The sequence below is a fragment of the Piliocolobus tephrosceles genome, chromosome 13, assembly GCF_002776525.5.
Source record: "Piliocolobus tephrosceles isolate RC106 chromosome 13, ASM277652v3, whole genome shotgun sequence".
Classification (NCBI taxonomy): domain Eukaryota; kingdom Metazoa; phylum Chordata; class Mammalia; order Primates; family Cercopithecidae; genus Piliocolobus; species Piliocolobus tephrosceles.
In genome coordinates this window covers 9836107-9863282 of record NC_045446.1, presented here as the reverse complement: position 1 = coordinate 9863282, position 27176 = coordinate 9836107, and the positions used below count along the sequence as shown (strand labels likewise).

Here is a 27176-nt window from a genome sequence, read left to right as displayed (position 1 = left end):
GCCTCCCGGGTTCACACCATTCTCCTGCCTCAGCCTCCCAAGTAGCTGGGACTATAGGCGCCCACCACCACGCCCGGCTAATTTTTTTTGTATTTTTAGTAGAGACAGGGTTTCACAATGTTAGCCAGGATGCTCTCGATCTCCTGACCTCGTGATCCGCCCTCCTTGGCCTCCCAAAGTGCTCGGATTACAGGTGTGAGCCACCACTCCCAGCCTAATAATTTTTTAAAAATTCCTTGGCATCTGGCCGGGCGCTGTGGCTCAAGCCTGTAATCCCAGCACTTTGGGAGGCCGAGACGGACGGATCACGAGGTCAGGAGATTGAGACCATCCTGGCTAACATGGTGAAACCCCATCTCTATTAAAAATACAAAAAAATCAGCCGGGCGGGGTGGTGGGCGCCTGTAGTCCCAGCTACTCGGGAGGCTGAGGCAGGAGAATGGCGTGAACCCGGGAGGCGGAGCTTGCAGTGAGCCGAGATCCGGCCACTGCACCCTAGCCTGGGCGACAGAACGAGACTCCGTCTCAAAAAAAAAAAAAAAAAAATTCCTTGGCATCATCCTGGTTCCTCTGTTTCCCTCACACCCCACATCCAGTCCATCAGCAGATCCTGCCAGTTCTGCTTTAAAAATAAATCCAGAGGCCAGCTACTTTTTACTACCTCCCTGGTGACTCTCTGAATGTCTAAATCTGACCATGCTGCCTCTGTTCAAAGCCTTTCCAGGTTTTCACCCAAAGGCAAAGTCAGAGTCCTTACAATGACCTCCAACTTTAGGTCTCCAAAGACTCTTTCCTAACCCCCTCCCCTAGGCCCACCCTAGCTGGGAGCAGGTGTTGCCCTCAGGGCCTTAGCATCTGCTCTTCCCTCTGCCTGGAACTCTCTTCCCATCATCCCTGTGGCCTTGGTTCCAGTGGTGCTTCTCACCAAGTGAGTGCTGACCACCTCTGCTACTATCACTCCCCCAGCCCCATGACTCTGGATTGTCTTAACTCTCTTTTTTTTTTTTTTTTTTTTTGAGACGGAGTCTCACTCTGTCCCCAGGCTAGAATGCAGTGGTGCAATCTTGGCTCACTGCAACCTCCGCCTCCCGGGTTCAAGCGATTCTCCTGCCTCAGCCTCCTGAGTAGCTGGGACTACAGGTGCGTGCCACCATGCTTGGCTAATTTTTGTATTTTTAGTAGAGATGGGGTTTCACCATATTGGCCAGGATGGTCTCCATGTCTTGACCTTGTGATCTGCCCGCCTCGGCCTCCCACAGTGTTGGAATTACAGGTGTGAGCCTCCGCGCCCAGCTTCTCTTAACTCTTACATGCTGCCCCCATACAAATCTTCTCATCTACGATAGGATGCACTTTTGTGCTTGTTTGCTTATGGACCCACCACGTCACTAGAATGTAAGCTCCACGAGGGCAAGGATTCCTGATGCTTGGGTTCACCGAGGTCCCCCTAGCAACTGGAACAACCTGTGTCACATGGTGAACACTCACTCTGAGACACGAGTCAATGCTGAGTGTGTGTGGCGGGGGGCAAAGAGCAGGGGGAGTTTGTGAGCAGAAAAACAGCCAAGTGCAAGCTCAGGAAGTTAAAGAAAGCTGTGGAGGCCGAGTATGGTGGCTCACGCCAGTAATCCCACACTCTGGGAGACCAAGATGAGAGGATCACTTGGGCCCAGGAATTCGAGACCAGGCTGGGCAACAAAGCAAGACCCCATCTCTACAAAAAATAAAAAATGAGCTGGTGTGGCAGCATGCACCTGTGGTACCAGCTGTTCTGGAGGCTGAGGCAGGAGGTTTGTTTGAGCCCAGGAGTTTGAGACCTGCCTGGGCAACAAAAAGAGACCTGTCCCTGCCCTCATCTCTAATGAAAACATGAAAAATGCCGGGCGTGGTGGCTCACACCTGTAATTCCAACACTTTGGGAGGCTGAGGCGGGTGGATCACAAGGTCAGGAGATAGAGACCACCCTGGCTAACACGGTGAAACCCTATCTCTACTAAAAACACAAAAAATTAGCCGGGCATGGTGACACATGCCTGTAGTCCCAGCTACCTGAGAGACTGAGGCAGGAGAATTGCTGGAACCCAGGAGGCAGAGGTTGCAGTGAGCCGAGATTGCACCACTGCACTCCAGCCTGGGTGGCAGAGTGAGACTCCGTCTCAAAAAAAAAGAAAAAGTTAAAAATAAATTAACTAGGTGTGGTCCACACACCTGTATTCTCAGTTACTTGGGAGGGTAAGGTGGGAGGATTGCTTAAGCCCAGAAGTTCCAGGCTGCAGTGAGCTGAGATCACACCTCTGTACTCCACACCTCTGTACTCCCTCCTGGGTGATAGAGCAAGACCCTATCTCAAAACAAACAAAACAACAACAAAAAAAGAAAGCAAGCTATGGGATCCAATCTGAGAGAATCGAGTGTGTGTGTTTGTGCATAAGAGAGGGAGGGGAAGGAGGCCTCTTAAGCCTTCTTAATCCTGAAAATGGGGAGGAGGTCATTTAAGCTTCAATGCCAGAGTGACATGACCTAGTTTTCTATTTTTAGAGATGGGGTCTGGCTATGTTGCCCAGGTTGGTCTTGAATTCCTGGGCTCAAGCCAGCCTCCTGAGTTGCTGGGACTACAGACATGGGCCACCCCACCCGGCTTGACCTGGTTTTTGTGTTCAGAAGATATGTTGTTGTTCCAGGTGCCAAGGCCAGTGCTGGGCACAGGGGTGGTGGAGCCTACTGAGAAATGGGCACTGAACCCCAGTGTCTATCCTTCCATCTTGGAGCCTGTGCTTCCCACCCCACACAGCCCTGCTGTCTGGGAGGACTGTCTGCCCCTTGAGGTCACCTGCCCCTGGCCTTTGTGCCAGGACACGCCTGCTGTGGGTGCAAGCCACGGGGCAAGAAAGAACACATCTGGGAGCTGGAAGGCCCAATCCCAGGGAAAGCATGTAGCCTGGGGCAGGGCACCAAGGAGTCTTCCAGCCCCCACCTTCTAAGGAAAGAAACACCAGGCAGGTATGGCCTTAGGTAGGCCCCATTTTCTTTTCAGATCACTGCCTGCCAGGCCGGGCGCGGTGGCTCAAACCTGTAATCCCAGCACTTTGGGAGGCCGAGACAGGCGGATCACGAGGTCAGGAGATCAAGACCATCCTGGCTAACACAGTGAAACCCCGTCTCTACTAAAAAATACAAAAAACTAGCCGGGCGAGGTGGCGGGCACCTATAGTCCCAGCTACTCCGGAGGCTGAGGCAGGAGAATGGCTTGAACCCAGGAGGCGGAGCTTGCAGCGAGCTGAGATCCGGCCACTGCACTCCAGCCTGGGCGACAGAGCAAGACTCCGTCTCAAAAAAAAAAAAAAAACAACAAAAAAAAACAAAATCAGATCACTGCCTGCCTGCCTGTCACTGATTTCTGTCCTGGTCCCACACTAATAGCTGCCATATATATATATATTTTAAGAGATGGAGTCTCCCTAAGTCACCCAGGCTGGCTTTGAACTTCTGGGCTCAAGCGATCCTCCTGCCTTGGCCTCCCAAAGTGCTGGGATTACAGGTGTGATCCACCATGCCTGGCAGCTACCATTTTTTAGCTTTAATGTGCACCAGCTCTGTAATCAAGTGCATCCTATATGTTCCTGCTAATTAACTCAACAGTCCTACAATGGTGGTTATTAATTGCTCTGTTTTACAAAAGAGGAAACTGGGGCTCTGAGAGGTTGGGGACCGACCCAAAGCCTTCAGCGCCCGTGGATACAACTGGGATGCAGGGAGACTGTGGGCTGGGGGTGAGGTGACCCGGCAGGTGGAGGTGGTGGGGTACTTACCTCCATGATGGCTGCTGCTGGTTGGCTGCTCCTGCTGGTGACTGGCGTCCCACAGGAGGCCTGGGGCCTGGCGATGATACTTGCCGGAGTCTGAGGGCCTGTCCCCTACCGGGCTGGGGCCCAGGCCCCTCTCTGCAGAGCTGGAGTCTTCCTGCTCACTAGGCTCAAACTCTGGGATCTGGAACATGCTCTGGGCTATGAGGACAAGATGTTAGGTAGTCAAGGCACAGCTGGGGCCAACGGTGGCCCTGGAAGGCAGAGGCAAGTACCCTTGGCTCCCTCTCCCACCCTAGGGCCCCCAGGCCCGCCAGGCCTCCCGGGCCCTCATCTGTCTGCAGGGTATGGCCTGGCAGGGAGCTGATGCTGTCGGCTCAGGGCCTCAGTCTCCCCTCAGAACCCTGGTGGACCCAGGCCCCTACCCAGGCCCCGCCCCGCCCGTGGTGACGGCGCACAGGTCTCACCCCAAGCCCGATCTCGAGGCCCCTGACCCGGGCCTGCCGCCTCCCTCCTGCACCCCGGGTTCCCGGCCCTAGTTGCTTAGGCAACGGGAACTGTCAGCGACCTGGCCCAATCACCTCTCGGAACGTCACTCGGGTAGGTCCAGAGGCGGGGTCAACCCGGCCCGGCCCCGCCCCCCGTCGGACCTACGGCTCCTCGCCCGCAGCCTTTTTTCTCCCTCCTGCGGCCCTGGTGCTCACATCCTCGCTGCCTCACACCTTGGACGTGTGTGGGAGCAGGAGAGGGATTCTCTGGGGTCCCCATTTGGAACCTGGAGACCCACTTCTGCCAACAAGTCCTTCAGCCCCTCTGGACCTTAGTTTCCCCCAGTGAAGTGGGGATAGTGACAGCTCCCCCAGGAGCCAGTGAAAACTTTGTGAAGGGAGTGATTACTGCGGGCGAAGGCGCTTGGCACAGCCACAACTGAAGCTCAGCCGTCGGATGCGATTATTGTTGCTATTGTTACCGTTCCGCCTGGACAGGGTGCCCGGTCGGAAAGTCCCGCTCCCCGCTCCTCCTCCCAGGCGTGGAAGCTTCGCGCCGCCCGCCTCGGGGGACACCTCCCGCGCCACCTCAGGGGCACTGGAGATAAGGAGAGGAACCTCCTCCCTGGCTGGGATGGCTGCCCGGGCGTGGGAGGAGGGCCGGGGACCCGGTAAGGGTGGACCGTAGGGTCCGTGGGGGCTTCACGCCTGGCAGGCGGCCGGCCAGGTGAGCAGGGCCGCGGGCGCGAAGGGGCGGGGGGCGGGACCGCGCTGGGGATTCGGGGCTCCGCGGGTTCAGGCCCGGGGGCGGGGCCCGGGGGCCATCTTGGCTATGGGCGGAAGTTTTCTTCAGAGACCGAGGGACTTTCTTCAGAGACCGAGGGACGGGAATCCGTTGCCGCCCCCGGCTGGGTGGCACGACCCCGATTTGGGTATAGGAGAGAGGAGCGTGGGAACTGGTGGCCCCCCCATACAAGTTAAGGCGGGCCGCCCGGGCACAGCCCACCCGGGGACCCCCTGATGCGGCACGGCCCCCGCAATTCGGCCGCCCTCCAGCCGCCTCCCGTAACCCCGGGCGCCAGCCAGCGGCGCAGCTTGCGCCAATTCTCGTACGGTTTCACGCCGGGTGCGGCGCTGGACTGCGGAGCCGGCCAGGCCCCTGCGCAATTTGCGTAGCGAACAGCGCCCGCGCAGGCGCAGGAGGGGGCGGAGCAGCGGGAGCCGGGGAGCCGGAGCCCCGGGTCCCCACGACCTGAGCCGGCTCTCCCATCAGCGGCCTGAGGACCTGGCATCCGTCTCCTCCCGCCCCTTGAGGCTGGAGAGTGGACGCGGTGGGGGGGGTGGGGCGGGGGGCAGCTTTCGAGAATTACGAGGACAGAAGGCAGAGGCCCTCCCCATCCGCATTATTGGAGGAGAGAGAGCCTCCCCCAGCTTGGGGAGGGGGAGAGCGGGGCATTGGGCGCCCCCTGCAGCGGTCGCTGCCCTGACCCGACGGGCATCGGCTGGCTCTCCCCCTCCAGCCAGGACGACACGAGCGACCGAGGCCAGGGACTCCTCTCCTTGGGCCTCTGCGTCCCCCCATCCCTGGCTCTGGAGTAGGCCCAGGGAGGAGACACCCCCAACCCCCACCCGGTCTGCCCTGGAGAGAAGAGACTGCCCTTCCATGCGCCTGAGTGAGGGGCCTGGGGCCCAGGCTGCCAGTGTTCCCCAAGGGCAAGGGTCTCTCTGTTGAGGAGGAGGGGCCTGTCAGCCACAACTTCTTTCTTCCTCAGCGCCCCATCTCCCTCTCTGCATCCTGCAATTCCCACCCCTCCGTATTTATTTCCCTGGCCCTGCCGACAGCCCCTCCTTCTCTGTCTCTGGGATTCAGGCCTCCCTCCCTGACATGGAGAGTAACCTGTCTGGCCTGGTGCCTGCTGCCGGGCTGGTGCCCGCGCTGCCACCTGCTGTGACCCTGGGGCTGACGGCTGCCTACACCACCCTGTATGCCCTGCTCTTCTTCTCCGTCTATGCCCAGCTCTGGCTGGTGCTTCTGTACGGGCACAAGCGTCTCAGCTATCAGACGGTGTTCCTGGCCCTCTGTCTGCTCTGGGCTGCCTTGCGTACCACCCTCTTCTCCTTCTACTTCCGAGATACTCCCCGCGCCAACCGCCTGGGGCCCTTGCCCTTCTGGCTTCTCTACTGCTGCCCCGTCTGCCTGCAGTTCTTCACCTTGACGCTTATGAACCTCTACTTTGCCCAGGTAACCAACTGTGGTCCCGGGTGGGGGGTGGGAGGTGGCAAGCCTCAAGGACCCACAGGAGTGAAGGGCATCTCTGCTCCTAGGTGGTGTTCAAGGCCAAGGCGAAGCGTCGGCCGGAGATGAGCCGAGGCTTGTAAGTACTCGGGACACTGGTGGGCTCAACCTCCAGGTCGGGGCAGGGGACAGTCCCATGTAGATCCCTTCCTACCTGTCAGGGCTGAGACAAAGACAACCCAGGGAATGTCTGTGGAAGAGCTGGGAAAAGTTAAAGCACCTGGCGCAGATGGCTCAGCAGAGGCGTTGCAGATCTGCAAGGCACAAGAATAGGAATGGTTGTGGTAGTGTGAGGGAGAGGAACCCAGTGGCATCCACCATGGAGGGTGAGCTGGAGGCTCCAGCCCATGGAAGCACCAAAGCCATATGCACTCCTGGGTGACCTGGGGCCGCAATGCCCTCGTCATTTGTACAGTGTCTTACGGTTTATAAAGAGCTTTCCCAGCCATCTTTCATTTGTACAATTTCCCTGAGAGGCTACTCTCCTCCCTTGAGAGATGAAGAAACTGAGGCCCAGCCAGGTAAGGCATCAGGATCAAGGTCGCAGAGCTGGGGCTCAGACGGAGACTTCTGACTCCAGTTGGTGCCCCTTCCGAGGTACCATGGCTGTCAGTCACCTTCTGACCTCTTTGAGCCTCAGTTTCTCCATCTGTAAGAATGGAGGAACAGGGCTCAGACTGGATGCCCTGAGTTCTGTGGACATTGGGGTTTCCTGCAGGAGGTGGGGCAGGTGGTGAGTGCTGAGGGCTGTTGAGGGCCCGGGCTGACTGTGCTGTGGCTGCAGGCTGGCTGTCCGAGGGGCCTTTGTGGGGGCCTCACTGCTCTTTCTGCTGGTGAACGTGCTGTGTGCTGTGCTCTCCCATCGGCGCCGGGCACAGCCCTGGGCCCTGCTGCTTGTCCGCGTCCTGGTGAGCGACTCCCTGTTCGTCATCTGTGCGCTGTCTCTTGCTGCCTGCCTCTGCCTCGTCGCCAGGCGGGCCCCCTCCACTAGCATCTACCTGGAGGCCAAGGTAGGGCCGCAGCACTGATGCCCAGGTGTCCTTTGGGATCTCTGGGCAGCGGTTCTCAGGGTGTAGAGGAAGCTGGGAGCCTTCTCTCCCTGAGGGTCCTCTGTTGTTACCTGTGCCAGGGGACCAGTGTGTGCCAGGCGGCCGCAATGGGTGGAGCCATGGTCCTGCTCTATGCCAGCCGGGCCTGCTACAACCTGACAGCACTGGCCTTGGCCCCCCAGAGCCGGCTGGACACCTTCGATTACGACTGGTACAATGTGTCTGATCAGGTGGGCATACGCATGTCTGCCACCTCCTTAGTAGCCGTGGCACCTTGGCCCCAGCTGGCCTGGGCCCTGTCCCACTGCCCCCTTGGCGTGACTGCAGACTGGCACCAGCCCCTGCCTTCCCACAGGCGGACCTGGTGAATGACCTGGGGAACAAAGGCTACCTGGTATTTGGCCTCATCCTCTTCGTGTGGGAGCTGCTGCCCACCACCCTGCTGGTGGGCTTCTTCCGGGTACACCGGCCCCCACAGGACCTGGTAAGGGTCTGCACCCTCCCCTGTGGGGCCAGTGGAGAGGGAATCCTGGGTTGGCATCTGGGGATGGGCTGGGAGAACAGTGTGGGACAGGAGTAAGTATCGATGATGGCTTCCTCCCCCAGAGCACCAGCCACATCCTCAATGGGCAGGTCTTTGCCTCCCGGTCCTACTTCTTTGACCGGGCTGGGCACTGTGAAGATGAGGGCTGCTCCTGGGAGCACAGCCGGGGTGAGAGCACCAGGTAGGAGCCGTGGCACTGCCTCAGTACCCCTGCCCCCCTCCACCCACTTGGCTCCATCGAGCTATAGGGGACTGAGAGAGTCGGGTCTTGCCCTTCCACCCCTGCCATGGCCTTTGTTTCTCCATCTGTACTAGGTGAGGTCCCCTGGGTTCCTATAGCTAAAGCCTCCATCCCTTGCCTAGAGATGTACTTTGCCCTGGGCCCCGAAGGTCTAGGTCACAGGGGTTCTGTTCTAAGCCTCTGTTCCTCCTGCAGCTTTTGTGACTGTGGCCCTGGTCACTGTCCTGAGACTGACCCTGTTTCTCTGCTGCAGTATGTCAGGCAGTCTAGGCTCTGGGAGCTGGTATGGCGCCATCGGGCGTGAGCCGGGCTGGTATGGGGGCAGCCAGACGAAGACCACTCCTCTGCTCTTCTCCCAGGTGCCAGGACCAGGCGGCCACCACCACAGTCTCTACTCCACCCCACAGACGTGATCCCCTTCCCTCCCCCACAGAATACCCAGGCCCCAGTCCCTCTCACCCTAGGCCCCTGTGCCAAGTTTGCCACTTCTTGCCCAGGATCCTGGGGGTCGTGGCTGCCCCCTCCTCTGGCCAGCTCCTTGCTGTCCTGTCATAGTGAGCTTGTGCCATCCCCCTAGGATGGGGGCGTGGCCCTGGCTGCCAGATGCCCACAGCACCCTGGCATGACCTGCCACCTCCGCTTCCACACCGGAGCCAGCTACCTCTCCTGTGCCTGCCACTCAATAAACAGTGTCTGCGCCCCACAGTTGTTCATCTGTCTGTCATCTGCCTTGTGTTCCTGTCACTTTTGCCTGTTTGGCCTAAGGCTGAACAGACAGTGGCCCTTGAAGTGGGCTGCTAGGCTGGGCAGGGGCCACTTACCCCATCAAGGCTGGTGGGCTGGGAGAGGAGGGGCCTGCAGTTTGCAAGGGAAGGAGACCACACAGGCCTTTGTTCTCAAAGCTCTGCTAGCCCAGAATTGTCCCACTAACTCCAGATCCCTCTCCACTTGAACAGTTCCTACTCTTTCCTCAAGACCTGCATCAACTGTCACTATCTTTAGGAAGCCTTCTGTCTCCTGGTCAAGGGATGTGGCCCGTCTGCTAGGCCCCACAGCCCCACATTACTGTGGTTATGTGGCTACTGAGGATTTTTTTGGTTTTTTTTTTTTTTTTTTTTCTTCGAGACAGGGTCTGTCACTCAGACTGGAGTGCAGTGGCATGATCATGGCCCACTGCAGCCTCAACCAACCAGGCTCAAGCAATCCTCCTGCCTCAGCCTGCCTAATTTTTTAATTTTTTATTTTAGAGGTGGGGTTTCACCATGTTGCCCAGGCTGGTCTCGAACTCCTGGGCTCAAGCAATCTACCCACCTCAGCCTCCCAAAGTGCTGGGATTACAGGCATGAGGTACCATGCTTGGCAGCTACTGAGTCTTAATCCCAATGGATTAGACTTTCTGGAGGCCCTGTTTACCTATCACCACCCCAACCTGGTCTTTAGGAGCCAGGAGTTACTCCAGGGCTTGCCAGGGAGTTGGCATGGTGACTGAGCAGCCCCTGTCTTCCTACCAGGGTGTAGGTTTGCCCAGATGTACAGGTGGTCCCCTAGCTGTGCCCTCCCAGTGGCCCTCTTCTCCACTGTCCTTAGCAGCATAGTCACTGCTCTCTGCTCCCATGGTCCTGGCAGGTCTGTCTGATGGCTAGGAATCCTTTACTGGAGGGTCTGTCCCCTGCCCACATAGGTGGTTGTCCCAGCTTTTCAGAGTTCCCTTGGCTTATCGCTGGGCCTGCTTCAAAACCCTTTACTTGGGACCATTGTGGGCACCAGACCCTCAGGGCCTCCAGAGAGGGCATCTGAGACTCAGAGAATCAGCTTGAAGCTGGACAATCACTTTTTGTGGAAAGGAAAACTGCTAACGTTTGTGGGGCACTTTATTGTGTGTGCCAGGCTCTGTTTTGAGGATTTCTAAACACTGGCCTCAATGCCCAGAACAGCACCCTGAAGTGATGATCAATCACCCCTTTTCTGTAAGTGGGAACAGGGACACTCCAGGGTTTGGTAACCCGTCCAGGTTCCCTACCAGTAGGGGGTGGTCCGCCTCAAAGCCCAGGCTGAAAGCCATCCAGCATGAGGGCTGAGGACCCCAGCAGGCACCAGAGGGTCTTTGGAGAGGTCACAGGTTGTCAAGCGAGTGAGAACAGGGCAGGGCAAGTTCAGGACCAGCCAGGGCCTGGGTGTTCAGGCAGTGGGAGAGCAGATGCTGGCACCAGTGCCATGCTGGGATCTGCAGGCAGCTCCAGCCACAGCCTTCTGGGGCTGATTTCTGGTCATGGAAGTGAGAACCAAAAGCTGGGGCTGGGAGCACCCTGGAGGGATACCCCGGGAGCAGGTAGAGGGCCAAAACTGGACTGGGGGCAGGAGGTGTTCCAGCAGCGACTCCCCAGAGGTGGGTCCCAACCTCCATGTCGGCCAATTCCAGGTGACCCCACCGGGTTTCCCCCACCCCTTTGTCCCGCGGAGCCCCTCCCTCATGAGTACTGAGCCCAAGGGCCAGGCTGTCCCCAGGGGCGGAGAGTTGCGGGCCCTTCCCGATCCAGTAATGGGCCTGGGAGATGCCAGATTAGCGTGTTGCCTGTCCAGAGAGGTGGGCCAGCTGATGCCCAGGTCGGGGCCCTGCCGCTGGCCACACTGGGCTCCGGTCCAAGGCTAGAAGGCTGGCCCCAGCTGCAACCCCTCTCCGGTTCCTCTGCCACCCACCTCCCGGGGCTGGCCAGCATTGGGGAGCCGGGCGGCCGCAGGTAAAGGGCTTGGGGCGGCGCCGGCGGCGAGGGCGCTGCAAGGAGGGAAGCGTGGCGCCGGAGGGGTTAAGCGCGGGAGGAGGGGGGCTTCTGCCGGCGGGAGGGGGGTCCCAGCCCCAGCGGCCGCCCGCTCCGCCCCTGCCGCCTCCGCGGCCCAGTCGGCACCGGCGAGGCCGTGCTGGAACCCGGGCCTCAGCCGCAGCCGCAGCAGGGCCGACAGTAAGTGTGGGGCGGGCTCCGGTGTGCGGGCAGGACTCCGGGGCAGGGGCGCCCCGGGGGCGACTGGCCAGGCGGGGTGCCCACCTCCCACGCGTGGGCGCCTCAGGGAGTGGTGTGGCCGCCGGTCCCGCCGCCCGCCACGCTCCGAGGCGTAGCTGTGGGGACGCGGGGGAGGCGGTGGGAGCGAGCTGCGGGCGCTGCGCGGTTGCCCTGCGGTCTGGCGTGTGCACGCGAGGGTCCGCATACATGTGCGTGGGCTCTGGGTGCCCTGGCGCGGCCGGCACGCCCATGGGGGCCGGGGATGCCGGGGCGTCTGCGGAGTGTGCAGGTGGGGTGCGTGCGTGCAGCGGGGCGGTGCGGCGCTGCAGCCTCGGGGTGGAGCGTGGGCGCGCGGGTCTTTGTGCCCGCGCGTGGCGGCGCGTGCCGGGGCGTGTGTGCGCGTGGGCGCCGCCGCCCGCTGTGCGGGACTGACAGCTGTCCCGGGGACTGCCCCCCCCCCACCGTGTGGCCTTTGCGGACCCCCGCCCTGCTTTTTCCGGGAACTGGGCGTCCCCCGCACCCCTCCTCGCCTGGGCGCGGGACTCACCCCTGGGTTCCTCGAAAGCCCGGCGGGGCGCGGGGGCACCCTGGAGGGCCAGCCGGGAAGCAGGGCAAGGCGAGAGGGGACGGAGAAGCCGCGGAGATGCTGTCGCAGCGGGCGAGCCGGGACCCACCATTCCCCTGTCCCCGTCCTACGCGGTCCGGCCTCTCCTCCGGGTTTCCCTTCGGACATCTCTGAGTCCCCCTCAGCCTCCTCCTCGAGGGCCAGTTCCCCACACCCCCCCACACCCCCCACATTTCCTCACTCGCCCCGCTTCCCCCTAGCCAGGCTTAGGTTCTCTTTCGGCCTCCCACTCGCCTTCCTTTTCCTTCCTGGTGCCCTCCTCTCTTTCCTCACCCGGTGGTCCCCGACAGGGGCAGCGGAGGTAAGGGGAAGGCTGGAGATAGGAGGGGGACTGGGTGTGTTCAGTCAGAGGGATATCTGTGGACAATGCGGCTGGGGGCTCCATGGATCTTTGGGTGTGTAGGGGATCGAGGAGAAGGGTGTGGATGTCAGGCCAGCTCAGTGACCCCAGCATCCCTGGTTTTGCCCGCAGTGACGACAGCACCCCAGGAGCCCCCTGCCCGGCCCCTCCAGGCGGGCAGTGGAGCTGGCCCGGCGCCTGGGCGCGCCATGCGCAGCACCACGCTCCTGGCCCTGCTGGCGCTGGTCTTGCTCTACTTGGTGTCTGGTGCCCTGGTGTTCCGGGCCCTGGAGCAGCCCCACGAGCAGCAGGCCCAGAGGGAGCTGGGGGAGGTCCGAGAGAAGTTCCTGAGGGCCCATCCGTGTGTGAGCGACCAGGAGCTGGGCCTCCTCATCAAGGTGCGTGGGTGGGCCTCAGCCCTTCAGCTGTCACCCATCACCCCTGGCACTAGCTGCATGCCAGTGAGGCCCTGTGCCGGTGCTGCTTTCAGATCAGTATCCCTGAGGACGGGGTGCAGCCGGAGGCTGTGGGACAGAGGCTGGGGTCCAGGTCTCTGTGTTTTCAATAGGGCAACAGTGGGGTCATTTGTTTTCCTTGGAGAGCCTGGCCCAGGACTGTGAACCTAGATTGTGTCCTTCAGGGTGTGATGGTGGTGGGATGAGGGGAAAATGAATGAATGAATGGCCATAGCACAAGGGCTATGTTACATTTGCACAGGTCTCACTCAGCGGTCTAGATTGCCACATAAAATCCAAGACTCTCATTTAAATGTGAATTACAGTTAAACCACAAATGCCTTTTTTTTTTTTTTTTTTTTTTGAGACGGAGTCTCCCTGTGTCACCCAGGCTGGAGTACAGTGGTGTGATCTCAGCTCACAGTAACCTCAGCCTCCCAGATTCAAGTGATTCTCCTGCCTCAGCCTCCCAAGCAGCTGGGATTACAGAGATGCAATGCATCGCCATGCCTGGCTAATTTTTGTATTTTTAGTAGAGATGGGATTTCACCACGTTGGCCAGGCTGGTCTCAAACTCCTGACCTCAAGTGATCCACCCACCCTGGCCTCCCAAAGTGCTGGGATTGCAGGCATGAGACACCACGCCTGGCTCACAAATGCCTTTTTAATACAAGTCCATCCCATGCAATATATATATATATTTTTTGAGGCGGAGTCTTGCTCTGTCGCCGGGACTGGAGTACAGTGGCCGGATCTCAGCTCACTGCAAGCTCCGCCTCCCGGGTTTACGCCATTCTCCTGCCTCAGCCTCCCCAGTAGCTGAGACTACAGGCGCCCGCCACCTCGCCCAGCTAGTTTTTGTATTTTTAGTAGAGACGGGGTTTCACTGTGTTAGCCAGGATGGTCTCGATCTCCTGACCTCGTGATCCGCCCGTCTCGGCCTCCCAAAGTGCTGGGATTACAGGCTTGAGCCACCGCGCCCGGCCAACAATATTTTTGTTTGCTAAAATCTGGCAACCCTACCTACACGGGTTCCCATACTTTTTTTTGAGTCATGTGTCTTAGAAAAACCCAAGAACACAGTGAACACACCCCCTCCCCCTGGAAAAGTGTGCATATGAGCATGTGCAGGTGATTTGGGAGGGTTCCAGGATCCATGCCACCAGGGATGGCAGGTCAGGTGCCCCTTCCCCCTAGGATGCATGCTTACCATGTGGGGAGAAGGGGGGTGCGTCAGGGTTCCCTGAGGCACTTCTGGTCAGACTCCAACCATAGACTCAAGAAAGTTTTGGGCTGAAGCCTTCTGAGGTACAGTCAGGCAGGCACCTCTGTTGCTTTCTCTGATTTCAGAGTCACTGTCATACAAAAAAATGAAGATCTAGCTTTAATAAATTAATGTCTATTACTTGAAATTGAAGAGTACCCTTTGTTCCCTGCCTGTTCTTTGTGGAGGGAGGGGCCACTGGCACGGAGGCCTCAGTGTTCCAGCTGATTCTCAAGGCAGCAGGACTCAGGGCAGAGATGTGTGTGGGGTGGGGTCAGGACACAGACCACCTGACATCGTCTCTGACACTTCCAGAATGCCAGTGGAGGCTCAGAGAGGCCTGAGAAGAATGTGTCTGGCCAGACCACAGGGCAGAGGGAGGGAGGGAGGGAGGGAATCTGACCTAGTTTGTCTTCACAATGGAACTGCTTTTTTCCTGGATAAGAAAAAGGAAGAAAAGGAGAGGCAGGACTGAGAAGGGTGGGTGACAGCCACTTTATTTCTCTTTCACAGTAGGATTCACTCCCTGAATTAGTTGTGCAGCTATTGTGCACCTACTCTGTGCTAGGTGCTGTAGTGTTATACGCCAAGGGGATACTGGGGTGGATCAGACACAGGGTCTGCCTTGGAGGGCATCACATCTAGGGGAGGGGAGAGATCCATGGTCAGACAGATCACTGTAGGATTCAGTGGAAAGGAAGTTTCCTTCTTTCTGTTAAGCACCAATTGTGCTAGGCCTTAAGCTAGGTGCTGGGGACCAGGAGGGAGATGGCAGCGGCCTGAGGGATGACCTGGTGATTAAAACACACCAGGCGAGAGAGGTAGAGAGTAGAGATGAGGGGCAAGAGATGCCCATGTGGAAAGACAGCATGGGCAAAGGCGTGGAAGCTGGAAAGTTCCGGAGCATTTTGCAGAACCTGCAGTTAGCAGATGCCTAGTCATTTGAAGCAAAAATTAGAACACACAGGATGACACAGGATTTTTCCCTTAAGTCGTGAATTTATTGGAAAAGGGTTGCAAAATACACATTAAATCACTTTTAATTAGCTCTTTCACTTCTTGCTTTTATTAAAAATTATTACAGGAATTGCAATCATCTCAGAAAATCTGGGGGGAAGGTTGCTGTAACATGGGGTGCCAAATTGGAGTCCCAGGGACAAGACTAGGGGAAGGGAGGTGGGGACCAGTTTGAAAAAAGGGCTTCAGTGCTGGGCTGGGAGTTTAGGCCTGCAAGGAGTGGGGAGCCATGGAGGGCGCTGAGCAGCCACTTTAGGAAGATTAGTTGGGACTGAGTCTTGCTAATGAGGACTGTAGTCAGGGAGAGAAGAAGTGCTTTATGATATGCCCCACAGACACAATTCTTGGGCCTTGGCACTGCTGCTTGGGAAGAGTCTCTTTGACTTCCTCTCACCTAGGGCAAGCACTCTCTTTTTTCTTTTTTTTTTTTTGAGACCGAGTCTGGCTCTGTCGCCCAGGCTGGAGTGCAGTGGCCGGATCTCAGCTCACTGCAAGCTCCGCCTCCCAGGTTTACGCCATTCTCCTGCCTCAGCCTCCCGAGTAGCTGGGACTACAGGTGCCTGCCACCTCACCCGGCTAGTTTTTTGTATTTTTTAAATAGAGACGGGGTTTCACCGTATTAGCCAGGATGGTTTCGATCTCCTGACCTCCTGATCCACCTGTCTCGGCCTCCCAAAGTGCTGGGATTACAGGCTTGAGCCACCGCGCCCGGCCGGGCAAGCACTCTCAAAATAGTCCCTGCCCGTGGGACCTGCATGCTGGCGAGAGGGAGACATCCAAATAGGGACATTACGTTCATTTAATAATATGTATTGGCTGGTCTGAGTACAGTGGTGTTGTTTACAACTAATTGATCACAACCAGTTACAGATTTCTTGGTTCCTTCTCCACTCCACTGCTTCACTTGACTAGCCTTAAAAAAATAGTAATACTTATTGAGGGGTGCTCAATCAATATTATTTACACTGCAGCACAGGGTTTGGCTTGGACTTCGGCAGGGTTGAGATGTGTGTGTTTTTGTGTGTGCATATAAACCTTCTAAAAATTGGAAGCAAAATTTTATGGCACATAAACCTTCCTGGAGAGAAAGGCCCTAGCTTTCATGAGATTTTCTAAGGAAAGGGACTCAAATTCAGCTTCCATAGGTGCAATGGGAGTCGTGGGTTTGGAAAGCTAGAAACACAGGGTGTGGTCACTGCTTGGGAACTTAACAGTCAGTGCTTACTTTGTTGCAAGTTCACAAAAAATCTGGGAGGCAGATGCTGTCATTATCATTCCCACTTGAGACATGCAGAAGCTGAGGCCAGAGAGTTAACTTGCCCAAGGTCCCATAGCATAAACATTTGAAGCCAGGCAATCTGGTCCCAGGTCTGCTCCTGACCATGGTAAAAGTGGAAATTTGTTGTCTGAAGTTAGGGGCCAGATACCAAAAATGTTTCTCAGACATTGTAGAGGTCAAACAAACTTGCCTGCAGGTAGACTAGACCCAGTTTGCATCTTCTGCTGTAAGGGACTGCCTCCTGGGAGACCAGAGAGAAGGGGAGAACAGGGAGGAGCAGGGAGGGAGCCACCCTAGAGACTGGAGGGGCCACAAGTTGGCCTAGACAGGAGGGAAGAACTGAAGCTCCTCCTTCTACACCTTATCCTGCAGGAGGTGGCTGATGCCCTGGGAGGGGGTGCGGACCCAGAAACCAACTCGACCAGTAACAGCAGCCACTCAGCCTGGGACCTGGGCAGCGCCTTCTTTTTCTCAGGGACCATCATCACCACCATCGGTGGGGGAGGGGATTGGCATGTGGGGGAGGGCAAGGAGCTTCCTCATGGGGGAAGGTGCAGGGAGACGGAGGGGTCCCAGGCGGCCCCTAGACTTCCTGCATTGCCCCTCTGCCCAGGCTATGGCAATGTGGCCCTGCACACAGATGCTGGGCGCCTCTTCTGCATCTTTTATGCACTGGTGGGGATTCCGCTGTTTGGGATCCTACTGGCAGGGGTTGGGGACCGACTGGGCTCCTCCCTGCGCCGTGGCATCGGTCACATTGAAGCCATCTTCTTGGTGAGCTGCTCCATGCCCTGCCTGCCCTTGTGCTGGCCTCCAGCTACCCTTCCCTATATCCCTGGCACATGAGTGCCCCCCCACCCGCCTGCCGACCCTAAGCCTCTCCCACAGGCTCCTGGGGGCGGGAGTGGAGAGTATGGGAGTGGGGATTGTTGGTGTCTCCTGGGTCCTGTCTACTGCCCCTCCCTGCAGAAGTGGCACGTGCCACCGGAGCTAGTAAGAGTGCTGTCAGCGATGCTCTTCCTACTGATCGGCTGCCTGCTCTTTGTCCTCACGCCCACGTTCGTATTCTGCTATATGGAGGACTGGAGCAAGCTGGAGGCCATCTACTTTGTCATAGTGACGCTTACCACCGTGGGCTTCGGTGACTATGTGGCCGGTGAGGCCGCCCTTCTTGTACTGCACTTTCCCATTTACTTTATTCCTGATCAGGGGCTCTGCACTCCCGCCTTTCCCTCCAAATCCAGTGTGGTTGCTCTAACCCCTGCCTCCATCATGGAATGCACCATCACAGCCTTGCACACACACCAGCGCCTTATGCACACTCACATTCTTGTATGCTTGAGTCCCATGCATGCTCACACATATATTAAACACACCCCTCGCATGTGTCACATTCTTGCACAGGAGCGCCCCTTCTTGCATGCTTTGATCTTGTACACTTTCAACTCATGCACACCACTCATTTTCCTGCCTGCACTCACACACTCAAGCACATACCCATTGCCCTAGGGAGGGCAGGTCCTCTCCAGGAGCTGGGAGGGGGACACTGAACCAGAGGTCACAGGCTTGCCCCACAATCCAGCTCTTTTCTGCCTTTCCTGGTGGTATCCCAGGTGCGGACCCCAGGCAGGACTCCCCAGCCTATCAGCCGCTGGTGTGGTTCTGGATCCTGCTCGGCCTGGCTTACTTCGCCTCAGTGCTCACCACCATCGGGAACTGGCTGCGAGTAGTGTCCCGCCGCACTCGGGCAGAGGTAGGCGCCCAGGGTTGGCACTGTGTCTGTGCACTGTGGTGCAAATGTGCTGTTCCCTAGCAGGGGGTTGAGCAGGCTGTCTCCTATCCAGGGTGTGGGCTCCTGAGGCAGGGGCTGAGTGAGCCTGTGTGTGTGCCTTGCAGGGAACAGAGGGGTATGTTTGTGGGTAACTTCACCACCTCTGCCCTCATGGTTAGGATTGCCAGATTTAGCAAATAAAAATGCAGAAAGCCAGCCCTGGCAACATGGTGAGACCCCGCCTCTAGAAAATACACAAAAATTAGCCCTGCGTGGTGGTGTGTGCCTGTAGTCCCAGCTACTCGGGAGGCTGAGATGGGAGGATCACTTGAGCCAGGGGAGGTCGAGGCTGCAGTGGGTCATCATTGCACCACTGCACTCCAGCCTGGGCAACAGAGTAAGCCCTGGTCTCACAAACAAACAAATAAACAAAACAAAACAAAAAAACAAAACTCAGTTAAATTTGAATTTCAAATAAATGAAATTTTAATTTGGCCGGGCGCAGTGGCTCACGTTTGTAATCCCAGCACTTTGGGAGGCTGAGGCGGTTGGATCACGAGGTCAGGAGTTCGAGACCAGCCTGGCCAACACAGTAAAACCCTGCTAAAAATACAAAAATTAGCTGGGCGTGGTGGCAGGCTCCTGTAATCCCAGCTACTTGGAAGGCTGAGGCAGGAGAACTGCTTGAACTGGGGAGGCAGAGGTTGCAGTGAGCCAAGATCCGCCACTGCACTCCAGCCTGGATGACTGAGCTAAACTCCTCTCAAAAAAACAAACAAACAAACATATATATATATATATATGTATATATATATATAAGCATGTCCCAAATATTGCACGAGATATAGTTACACTAAAATTTATTTGCTGTTTCTCGGAAATTCACATTTAGCCGGGCAATTTGTATTTTGCCACCTTTTTGGGAGCACCCAGCGGAGGAGCCCTTCCATCTTCGGGCTGGCTGAGGCTAGAGGACCAGGCAGAAAAGAGGGTTGGGGATTGATGCCTGCTGGTGAAGGGGCAGGTTCCTGGGGGGTCGCGGAGGGGGTCTAGGACCTCTAGTCGAGGGCTGCTTTCCCTCTCCGTGCAGATGGGCGGCCTCACGGCGCAGGCTGCCAGCTGGACTGGCACGGTGACCGCGCGCGTGACCCAGCGAGCCGGACCCGCTGCCCCGCCGCCAGAGAAGGAGCGGCCACTGCTGCCTCCACCGCCCAGTCCAGCGCAGCCGCTGGGCAGGCCCCGATCCCCTTCGCCCCCGGAGAAGGCTCAGCCGCCTTCCCCGCCCACGGCCTCGGCCCTGGATTATCCCAGCGAGAACCTGGCCTTCATCGACGAGTCCTCGGACACGCAGAGCGAGCGCGGCTGCCCGCTGCCCCGCGCGCCGCGAGGTCGCCGCCGCCCCAATCCCCCGAGGAAGCCCGTGCGGCCCCGCGGCCCCGGGCGTCCCCGAGACAAAGACGTGCCGGTGTAGGGGCAGGATCCCCGGCCCGGGCCTCTCAAGGGCTTCGTTCCTGCTCTCCCCGGCATGCTTGGCTTGTTTGACCAAAGAGCCCTCTTTCCACGAGACTGAAGTCTGGGGAGGAGGCTACGGTTGCCTCTCCGCCGTCCCCCGGCCCCGGCCCTTTCCTCACTTCCATCCATCTCCAGACCCCCCACGGCTTTCTGTGTCGCTGCCCCGGGCGGGCGTGTCCCTCACAGCACCTCACGACTGTGCCTCAAAGCCTGCATCAATAAATGAAAACGGTCTGCACCGCTGCGGGCGTGACGCTCCCGGACGCGAGTGAGTGTGGAAGTGCTTTCCTCGGGCCACCGTGGGGGCACATCTGGCCTCCCGTGGCCCCCAGGCCGAGGGTCCCCGGGCACCCAGGTCGGTCAATTCTCCGCCCTCTCGGCTGTGCTCAGGCCCGTGTCTCTGCCTGGAGGCGGCTGGGTAGGGTCCGGCGTGGGGATCAGCCGGGATGGGCTGTGCGTCTCCAGCCTCTGCACACACTTTGGGGGGTGGGGTGCGGGGGTGGAGAGGCAGGGGAGAGAGGATGGCATCTCGCATGGCGGGCTGTCGTTTGAACTCTCCCGGCGCGAGAGGCCCTGCCCTGCCCCCTTCCTGGAGCGTTGACCCCCTTCTCGTCCCGAGGCCTGTGGCGTCTGGGTCCGTTGGGGCAGAACCATGGAGGAAAAGCCTTCTAAAGTAAGACCTCTCCCCGGACCCCTTACTCTGTCCGCTCCCAACCCACCTTTGGTCCGACTCGGGTCCCTGGCGCGATTTCTTACTCAGCCTTGGCTTCCCGCAGCCCCCACCCAACCAACCCCACGCTCTACGGGATCCCCGCCCGGACCCGGCTCAGATCCCCAGCCTGCTCTTCCTTCCCGCTCCAGCCACCCGCGACCCTTGGTTCCCTCCTTGTATGTGGCCCACAGGTGTCGCTCAAGTCTTCCGACCGCCATGACTCGGACAAGGAGAGCGTGCACAGCGACATTCGGGACCTGTGGACCAGGACCACGCTGTCCCAGGCACAGCTGAACATGCCGCTGTCCGAGGTCTGCGAGGGCTTCAACGCGGAGGGCCGCAGCATTAGCAAGACCCGCCGGTGGTACAGCCCGGGGAGCCGCTCGTTGGACGAAGGGGACAAGGCCAGCCACAAGCCGGAGGAACTGGACGAGCACGCGCTGGTGGAGCTAGAGTTGCACCGCGGCAGCTCCATGGAAATCAATCTGGGGGAGAAGGACACCGCATCCCAGATCCAGGCCGGTCAGTGTGGCCTCGCCAGGCCGTGGGCGCCCGCGGGGCAATAAGCTATCCGGGGACTCAATTTCTGGAGCTGTAAAATTGGGGGAAGCTGATGGGATCCAAGTTTCTAGGATTCCCTGGGAGAGGCGCCAGCGCGAATCTTTCGCCCTTTAAATCCGCCAGGCACTCTTGGAGCGCCCCCTCCCGGGAAGGCGTTGTAACAGGCCTTTCAGTCGTGGCGCGCAGAGTCCGGGGAAGGACGCACCAAATAAATTGCGCAAAGATCCCGCAGTAGGACCTGCGGGATTTTCTTGTTTTGTTTTGGAGACAGGATCTCGCTCTGTCGCCCAGGCTGGATGGAGTGCAGTGGTGCGATTATAGCTCACTGCAGTTCAAGTGATCCTCCCGCTTCCCACCTTTTTTTATTTTTCTTTTTTTTTTGAGACAGAGTTTCGCTGTGTCGCCCAGATTGGAGTGCAATGGCACAGTCTCTGCTTACTGCAACCTCCGCCTCCCGAATAGCTGGGATTACAGGCGTGTGCCACCACGTGCGGCTAATTTTTGTATTTTTAGTAGAGAGGGAGTTTCACCATATTGGCCAGGCTGGTCTCAAACTCCTGACCTCAAGTGATCCGCCAGCCTCGGCCTCCCAAAGTGCTGGAATTACAGGCTTGAGTCACTGCACCCGGCCTTTGTTTTTTAGAGACGGCGTCCTGCTTTGTCACCCAGGCTGGAGTGCAGTGTTGTGATCATAGCTCACTGTAGCCTCAAACTCCTAGGCTCAAGGGATCCTCCAACCTCAGCCACCCCCACCACCCCGAGCTGGGAGGACAGGCCAGCACCACCCTGCTCAGCTAATTTTTTATTTTTTTGTAGAGAAAATTTCGCCATGTTGCCCCAGCTGGTCTCAAACTCCTGGGCTCAAGTGATCCTCCTGCCTCGGATTCCCAAAGTATTGGGATTACAAGTGTGAGCCACCATGCCCAGCGAGACCTGCGTTTTTAATGGAATCATCCCGCCTTGTCTTATGATTTGCGCTGGTTGAGGAGGTGTATGTCTTTCCATTAGTCAGTTGCTGGTTACAATTTCTAAGCCTCTACTACATGCTGGACACTGTCTGGCACCCCCTCAAACCACTTCATCAGAGTCAGAACCAGTAACAGTGTAACAATGGTCACATATTGAGCACTTGCTGTGTGCCAGGCACGGGGCTTCCCCTGGATTGTCACCTTCAAACTGGATTGTCACCTTCAAACTGCACAACCTGCATAAAGAGCTATTTTCTTTTCTTTTTTTTTGAGTTGGGGTCTCACTCTGTTGCCCATGCTGGAGTGCAATGGCGTGATCTCGGCTTACTGCAACTTCTGCCTCCCCAGTTCAAGCAATTCTCCTGCCTCAGCCTCCTGAGTAGCTGTGATTACAGGCGCCTGCCACTATGCCCAGCTAATTTTTGTATTTTTAGTAGAGATGGTGTTTCACCATATTGGCCAAGCTGGTCTTAAACTCCTGATCTTGTGATCTGCCCACCTTGGCCTTCCAAAGTGTTGGGATTACAGGCATGACCCACCACTCGGCCAAGAGCTATTTTTATTACCCCATTTTACTGATGAAGAACTTGAGGGTCAGAGAGTGTCAGTCACTAGTCCTAAGTGTCACACTGTGGGGCAGTCAGAACTGGAACCAGGTGGGTGGGGCTCTAAAGCCCAGGGTTGTAACCTCTGTCCCATGCTGACCCCACATATGTGGTGCCCGCTGGTGGGGAGACCTTTTGGTTGCACCAGGAGCTGGTCTCTGAAGGCCATTCCCTCTCACAAGGTGCCTACCCATCTCCTCTGCTCCAGGGAAGGCCCAGGAGTCTGCAGATGACTGACCCCTTTTTCTCTTCTCCCAGAAAAGTCTTCCTCAATGTCATCGCTCAATATTGCGAAGCACACGCCCCATCGAGCCTACTGGGCAGAGCAGCAGAGCAGGGTTGGAGGGGCTGGGGAGACTGGGAGTTTCAGTGGGGTAGGGGATAGGCAAGTTGGGGGTTGCTGATAGGATATGAAAGTTGGGGGTGGTTGGCAGGGTGGAGGGGCAGGTAGGCTGGTTGGGGGTTTGGGGGCCACAGGGAGCAGGTGGGAGCATTTCAGCTGTGGGCAGAGATGAAGTCCCCTGGACGCCTAAGCCTCTTGCTGCTTCTCCAGCTGCCGCTGCCCCTGATGGAACTCATAAAGAATGAAGCTCTGGAAATCCTCACCAAAGCCCTCCGGAGTGAGCTCCCCGCCAACCCCCAAGAGCTACCACGACAGATTCTGGTGGATTTTGCAGGGCTGGGGCCCAAGGGGTGGGGTTTCAGGGTGCCTTATGTCTTGTCAGATGCCCTTGGCACTCACAAGTGTTTTCCAAGGGCCCATAAAAGTTAAAAGCTGAGGGACTGGGCACAGGAAGAACCAGTGGGGCACATGTGGTGATGGGCAGAGGCCTGGGCTCCAGGCTGAGTGCAGGCCCTCTCTAGCTGAGGGAGGCTTTTCTGTGGCTGTTTCTCCACCTGCCCAGTGGGATAACCGCCTTGGTGTGGCCTCGACTCCCTCTGGTTGGAGAGCCTTTGGACAGTGGATTATGTGGGTGAATTTCTGCTGCTGGGGTAGGAAAGCTCAGTGGTGATAAAGGGCCAGCTGATGGCTTAGAGCGGGTGGCTGGTCCAGGTGGCCAAACTGCTCGCTACCACTGCCCTAGTTCAGGCCTGCAACGTCTTCCCTAGCCTTGACCTTAACACTCAGCACCCTTAGAGATGCAAAGTTCCCCAGGCTAACACAGACCTGAGTGCCCTGCGCTGCTGCTACCCCGAATCATCTGCGGTTCCTCGAACTACGTATGGGGCGCCCGCTGGTGGGGAGACCTTTGGGTTGCTCACTGCCCTGAGCCGAGCTCTGCCCTCCTCCTAGGCTACCAGTCAGGGATCGGCAGGGACCACTTCCTGACTAAGGAGCTGCAGCGATACATCGAGGGGCTCAAGAAGCGCCCGAGCAAGAGGCTGTACGTGAATTAAAAACGCCACCTTGGGCTCGAGCAGCGACCCAAACCAGCCCTGTGCCTGCCCGGTCCCCAGACCCAAGCCCGAACCCATCCGAGTGGAATTTGAGTCCTAAAGAAATAAAAGAGTCTATGCATGGTCCGTGAATCAGTGCACGGCAGCCCGCGTGAGGCGGACGCACGTGGCCCCGCCCTTCCCCGTGACCTTCATTCGGTCACCGCAGTGACCTTGAGCTTTCTCCGTTCGGGCCCTATCGGCCCTACCTTCCGGGACTCGCAATCCAGGGCTTCTTGCATGTTTTAAGTCGGCATCACCCACCCCGAGTTCCGCAGCTCTGTGGGGCTACTGGGTCTACGGTTCGAGTGCCCAGTTGGTGTCGCTTTGGGGGAAGGGGGTAAGGGGAAGGAGGAAGGGGGCAGCACCTCCCCCCTCGCGACGGCGCGCTAGGCTCCGCCCCTCAAGCATAGGTAGCAGGTCCAGCCTCTCCACTCGTCCCGCCCTTGCGTTTTCATATGTAAGTGGTCTCTCGGCTCCGCGGTTGCAGCCTGCACCGCCTCGCCCACTCCTCGCGCGCGCAGCGCGCCCCGCCTCCTCCGTTACGAAAGAGCGCTTCTGGCCCCACTCGCTACCGACTCTAATCCCTCAGCTCTCCGCGTCTCCGGCCCCGCCCCTCCCAGGGGCCGCGTACGCATGTGCGCCGCAGTGGCTCGGCGGGCAGCGGGGCGGGACTTGCGCGAAGGTCCGCCCACTGGCGCTGCCGGCTCCGCCCCGACTCGTACGGGCGCGCAGGCGCCGCCCGCCCCGCTGATCTGATTAGCATAGGACCCCCGGGCCCCGCCCCCTGCTTTGCATGCGCACGGCCGGCCCCGCCCCCGCTGTCAGCTGGAGGAAGCGGAGTAGGAAGCGGCCGCGATGTCCTTTTGTGTCCTACAAGCAGCCGGCGGCGCCGCCGAGTGAGGGGACGCGGCGCGGTGGGGCGGCACGGCCCGAGGAGGCGGCGGAGGAGGGGCCGCCCGCGGCCCCCGGCTCACCCCGGCACTCCGGGCCGCTCGGCCCCCATGCCTGCCCGAACGCCCTGTCGGAGCCCCAGGTCCGGGGGCGGAGGGGAGCGCTGCCGCGGGGGTGGGCGGGCGGGGCGCGGGGGCCATGTGCGAGCGCGGCAGGGAGGCGGGCGGGGCGGGCTGCAGGCGGGGTCCGGCTCTGGGGCCAGTCCGGGCCACGGTTGGGACCCAGTGGACGGCCGGACTGGTCAGGGTTCAGGCGGGATCCGGCGTCCGAGTCCTGTGGGCCGGCCTGGGGCAGGATCTGGCTCTGGCTGCGGGTCCTGACCCGGGTCAGGATTGGGCCTCCGATCCGGCCCGCCCCGGGGCAGGGTTCAATCCCGCACTTGCCGAAGTCCCAGGCGCTGGCCCGGGTGGTGGACGGGGAGGGCTCTGTGTCGGGGAAGGGGCTCTGAAGACCACGTGGGGGCGCTCGAAAGGGCCTGGGGCCACCCTCCTCTCTGGGTCAAAGGTCATCGCACCGGCAGGGGAGAACTTCCTCCTCCTTGGCTCTCCCCACTTACTTCCTGATAACCTGGTAGAGGTCGCCCGCGGGCGGGGTGGGGAGGCATAGCAACTTTAGGCAACTTCCCAAAGGTGTGCGCAGGTTGGGGGGTTGGTACGCGGCGCCCCGGGAGGTGGCAGCCTCTGCGACAGCGGGAGTATAAGAGTGGACCTGCAGGCCGGTCTGGAGGAGGTGGAGCGGCACCCGCCGTGTGCCTGGAATCGGCATGCTGGGGCAGGAGGGCAGCCGCGTGTCAGGTGTGAAAAGCCCTGGAGGTGTTTTCATGAGTCCGTGCCCGTGCCTGTGCCTGTGGGGACCTAGTGAGAGTGTGTGTGATCATGAGCCTCGATTGAGTTCGCGGATGGGGTGTGCGCTCCAGGAGAAGTATGTGAGCACAAGTGTGAGCAGGAGTGAGCACGGGTTTGGGAAGGCTGGTGCCAGTGTGAAAACCCCCAGCAGAGAGCGAGCCTGCGTGGGCTTGTGGGGCCCCGCAGCACCTCCGTGAGTGGAGTGTGTGAACTCGGTGTGAGCACGTCCACTGGCCTTGGGTCTGGGCTTCAGTGCGCGCTCTCCAATGCAGAATATCCACATGAGGGCAGGGTCTCAGAGGTCCCCCCAACATCTGGAGAAAACTGGGAAGTATCCTGCTCCTGTCTAGGGATTCCAGGTGGGGTTGAAGGTTGCCTGGGGGCTACCGTTACCCTGCTCCCCTGGCCTGGGTGGGAGTAGGGCCTTTTTAAGCCTCCCCCAGGTTCCCAAGGGAGAGACTGGCTGTCAGTTACTGGCCCTGAAGACTCTGTTTCCATGGCAACAGCTGGGAGTGGGGCAGTGTTACTGAGCAGTCCTTCCTTGGACTCTGCCCCCATTCCTCCCCCCTTGCTGGGCCTGGAAGCCTGGCCCTAGGCCCAAGGTTGGGCAACCCGTGTGGCAGGGTGTCTCCCATCCCCCATCCCAGTACCTCCCTACGAACCTATGGGTCTCTCCCTGCAGGTGACCAGCGCCATGTCCAGCCAGGTGGTGGGCATTGAGCCTCTCTACATCAAGGCAGAGCCGGCCAGCCCCGACAGCCCAAAGGGTTCTTCAGAGACGGAGACCGAGCCTCCTGTGGCACTGGCCCCTGGTCCAGCTCCCACCCGCTGCCTCCCAGGCCATAAGGAAGAGGAGGATGGGGAGGGGGCTGGGCCTGGCGAGCAGGGCGGTGGGAAGCTGGTGCTCAGCTCCCTGCCCAAGCGCCTCTGCCTGGTCTGTGGGGACGTGGCCTCTGGCTATCACTACGGTGTGGCATCCTGTGAGGCCTGCAAAGCCTTCTTCAAGAGGACCATCCAGGGTGAGCCCCCAGCCCACTCCCCTGCCCTTTGCCCTGCACCCTCTGGGTGCAATAGGTCCCCAGATGGCTGAGGCACCGCTTGAGGCTGGCAATCTGGTGTTTCCAGGGTCTCTACCTCCCAGAGACACCCTTTCCCTGAGAAGTATGGTAAACGCACTGGGTGTACTGATGCATTGCAGTGGATGTGAGTGAGCTCAGGGTACCACCTGGGTACTCTAGGCCCAGCACCTTCTACAGTGGCTCTGAAAGAGTCCAAGGCAGCCTCTGTTCCTAAGCTTTGTTCTTGCTTCTGGCAGCTTCTGACCTCTCCCCAGCATAGAACATGCCCCCTTTTTCTTAATTTTCCCAAAGCAGCACCAACCCAAGGCAGATTTTACATTTTTTTTTTTTTTTTT

The 27176-nt window shown here is 58.8% G+C and overlaps 5 protein-coding genes across 11 annotated transcripts in view; 4 read left to right on the top strand and 1 right to left on the bottom strand.

The window, feature by feature from the left end:
- The window catches only part of BAD (BCL2 associated agonist of cell death), a 17175-nt gene extending 12795 nt beyond the window's left edge, over nt 1-4380 (bottom strand). Inside the window, exons 1-2 of the mRNA XM_023186245.2 lie at nt 4271-4380; nt 3810-4004 (exon numbers count right to left, since the gene is read on the bottom strand). Of these exons, the coding sequence (XP_023042013.1) occupies nt 3810-3996 (187 nt within the window). The 5' untranslated portion in view covers nt 3997-4004; nt 4271-4380. The remainder of the gene's footprint in view (nt 1-3809; nt 4005-4270) is intronic.
- A 31-nt stretch (nt 4381-4411) lies between these two features.
- On the top strand, nt 4412-9131 carry GPR137 (G protein-coupled receptor 137). Of its 4 annotated transcripts, none has more exons than XM_023186243.2 (8): nt 4412-5018; nt 6162-6533; nt 6617-6666; nt 7372-7597; nt 7717-7866; nt 7992-8120; nt 8243-8361; nt 8675-9131. In XM_023186243.2, exons 2-8 carry the CDS (start codon nt 6177-6179, stop codon nt 8832-8834), a joined length of 1191 nt encoding a protein of 396 aa, XP_023042011.1. In that variant the 5' UTR covers nt 4412-5018; nt 6162-6176; the 3' UTR covers nt 8835-9131. The 4 variants fall into 4 exon arrangements, with proteins under 4 accessions (XP_023042011.1, XP_023042010.1, XP_023042012.1 ...); XM_023186242.2 differs by having other exon boundaries at nt 8781-9126; XM_023186244.2 differs by lacking the exon at nt 4412-5018 and having other exon boundaries at nt 5027-6533.
- Nucleotides 9132-10894: 1763 nt separating this feature from the next.
- KCNK4 (potassium two pore domain channel subfamily K member 4) lies at nt 10895-19943 on the top strand. Of its 3 annotated transcripts, none has more exons than XM_023186360.2 (7): nt 10895-11159; nt 12515-12780; nt 16770-16893; nt 17011-17171; nt 17367-17553; nt 18011-18150; nt 19259-19918. In XM_023186360.2, exons 2-7 carry the CDS (start codon nt 12592-12594, stop codon nt 19637-19639), a joined length of 1182 nt encoding a protein of 393 aa, XP_023042128.1. In that variant the 5' UTR covers nt 10895-11159; nt 12515-12591; the 3' UTR covers nt 19640-19918. The 3 variants fall into 3 exon arrangements, with proteins under 3 accessions (XP_023042128.1, XP_023042129.1, XP_023042130.1); XM_023186361.2 differs by lacking the exon at nt 10895-11159 and adding an exon at nt 11597-11711 and having other exon boundaries at nt 19259-19943; XM_023186362.1 differs by lacking the exon at nt 10895-11159 and having other exon boundaries at nt 12244-12780; nt 19259-19820.
- Nucleotides 19944-20285: 342 nt separating this feature from the next.
- Nucleotides 20286-24047, top strand: CATSPERZ (catsper channel auxiliary subunit zeta). Its single transcript, XM_031933805.1, has 5 exons — nt 20286-20353; nt 20584-20914; nt 22785-22864; nt 23080-23146; nt 23821-24047. Exons 1-5 carry the CDS (start codon nt 20333-20335, stop codon nt 23922-23924), a joined length of 603 nt encoding a protein of 200 aa, XP_031789665.1. The 5' UTR covers nt 20286-20332; the 3' UTR covers nt 23925-24047.
- A 736-nt stretch (nt 24048-24783) lies between these two features.
- The window catches only part of ESRRA (estrogen related receptor alpha), a 15128-nt gene continuing 12735 nt past the window's right edge, over nt 24784-27176 (top strand). The window contains exons 1-2 of one of the 2 annotated variants that reach the window (XM_023186250.1): nt 24784-24999; nt 26445-26781. In XM_023186250.1, the coding sequence (XP_023042018.1) occupies nt 26457-26781 (325 nt within the window). In that variant the 5' untranslated portion in view covers nt 24784-24999; nt 26445-26456. Of the gene's footprint in view, nt 25000-25125; nt 25712-26444; nt 26782-27176 lie in introns of those variants that run through there. The other variant, XM_023186249.2, reaches the window with a different exon arrangement.

What these genes read in the sequence shown, in the direction of transcription:
- GPR137 (XM_023186242.2), top strand. Translation starts at nt 6,177, where the DNA reads ATGGAGAGTAACCTGTCTGGCCTGGTGCCTGCTGCCGGGCTGGTGCCC. An exon ending in TGAACCTCTACTTTGCCCAG is followed by an intron (nt 6,534 to 6,616) that starts GTAACCAACTGT and finishes CTCTGCTCCTAG; the next exon opens with GTGGTGTTCAAGGCCAAGGC. An exon ending in CCGGAGATGAGCCGAGGCTT is followed by an intron (nt 6,667 to 7,371) that starts GTAAGTACTCGG and finishes CTGTGGCTGCAG; the next exon opens with GCTGGCTGTCCGAGGGGCCT.
- KCNK4 (XM_023186362.1), top strand. Translation starts at nt 12,409, where the DNA reads ATGCGGCTGGGGGCTCCATGGATCTTTGGGTGTGTAGGGGATCGAGGA. An exon ending in ACATTGAAGCCATCTTCTTG is followed by an intron (nt 17,172 to 17,366) that starts GTGAGCTGCTCC and finishes CCCTCCCTGCAG; the next exon opens with AAGTGGCACGTGCCACCGGA. An exon ending in CCCGCCGCACTCGGGCAGAG is followed by an intron (nt 18,151 to 19,258) that starts GTAGGCGCCCAG and finishes CTCTCCGTGCAG; the next exon opens with ATGGGCGGCCTCACGGCGCA.
- CATSPERZ (XM_031933805.1), top strand. Translation starts at nt 20,333, where the DNA reads ATGGAGGAAAAGCCTTCTAAA. An exon ending in CGCATCCCAGATCCAGGCCG is followed by an intron (nt 20,915 to 22,784) that starts GTCAGTGTGGCC and finishes CTCTTCTCCCAG; the next exon opens with AAAAGTCTTCCTCAATGTCA. An exon ending in CCTCACCAAAGCCCTCCGGA is followed by an intron (nt 23,147 to 23,820) that starts GTGAGCTCCCCG and finishes CCCTCCTCCTAG; the next exon opens with GCTACCAGTCAGGGATCGGC.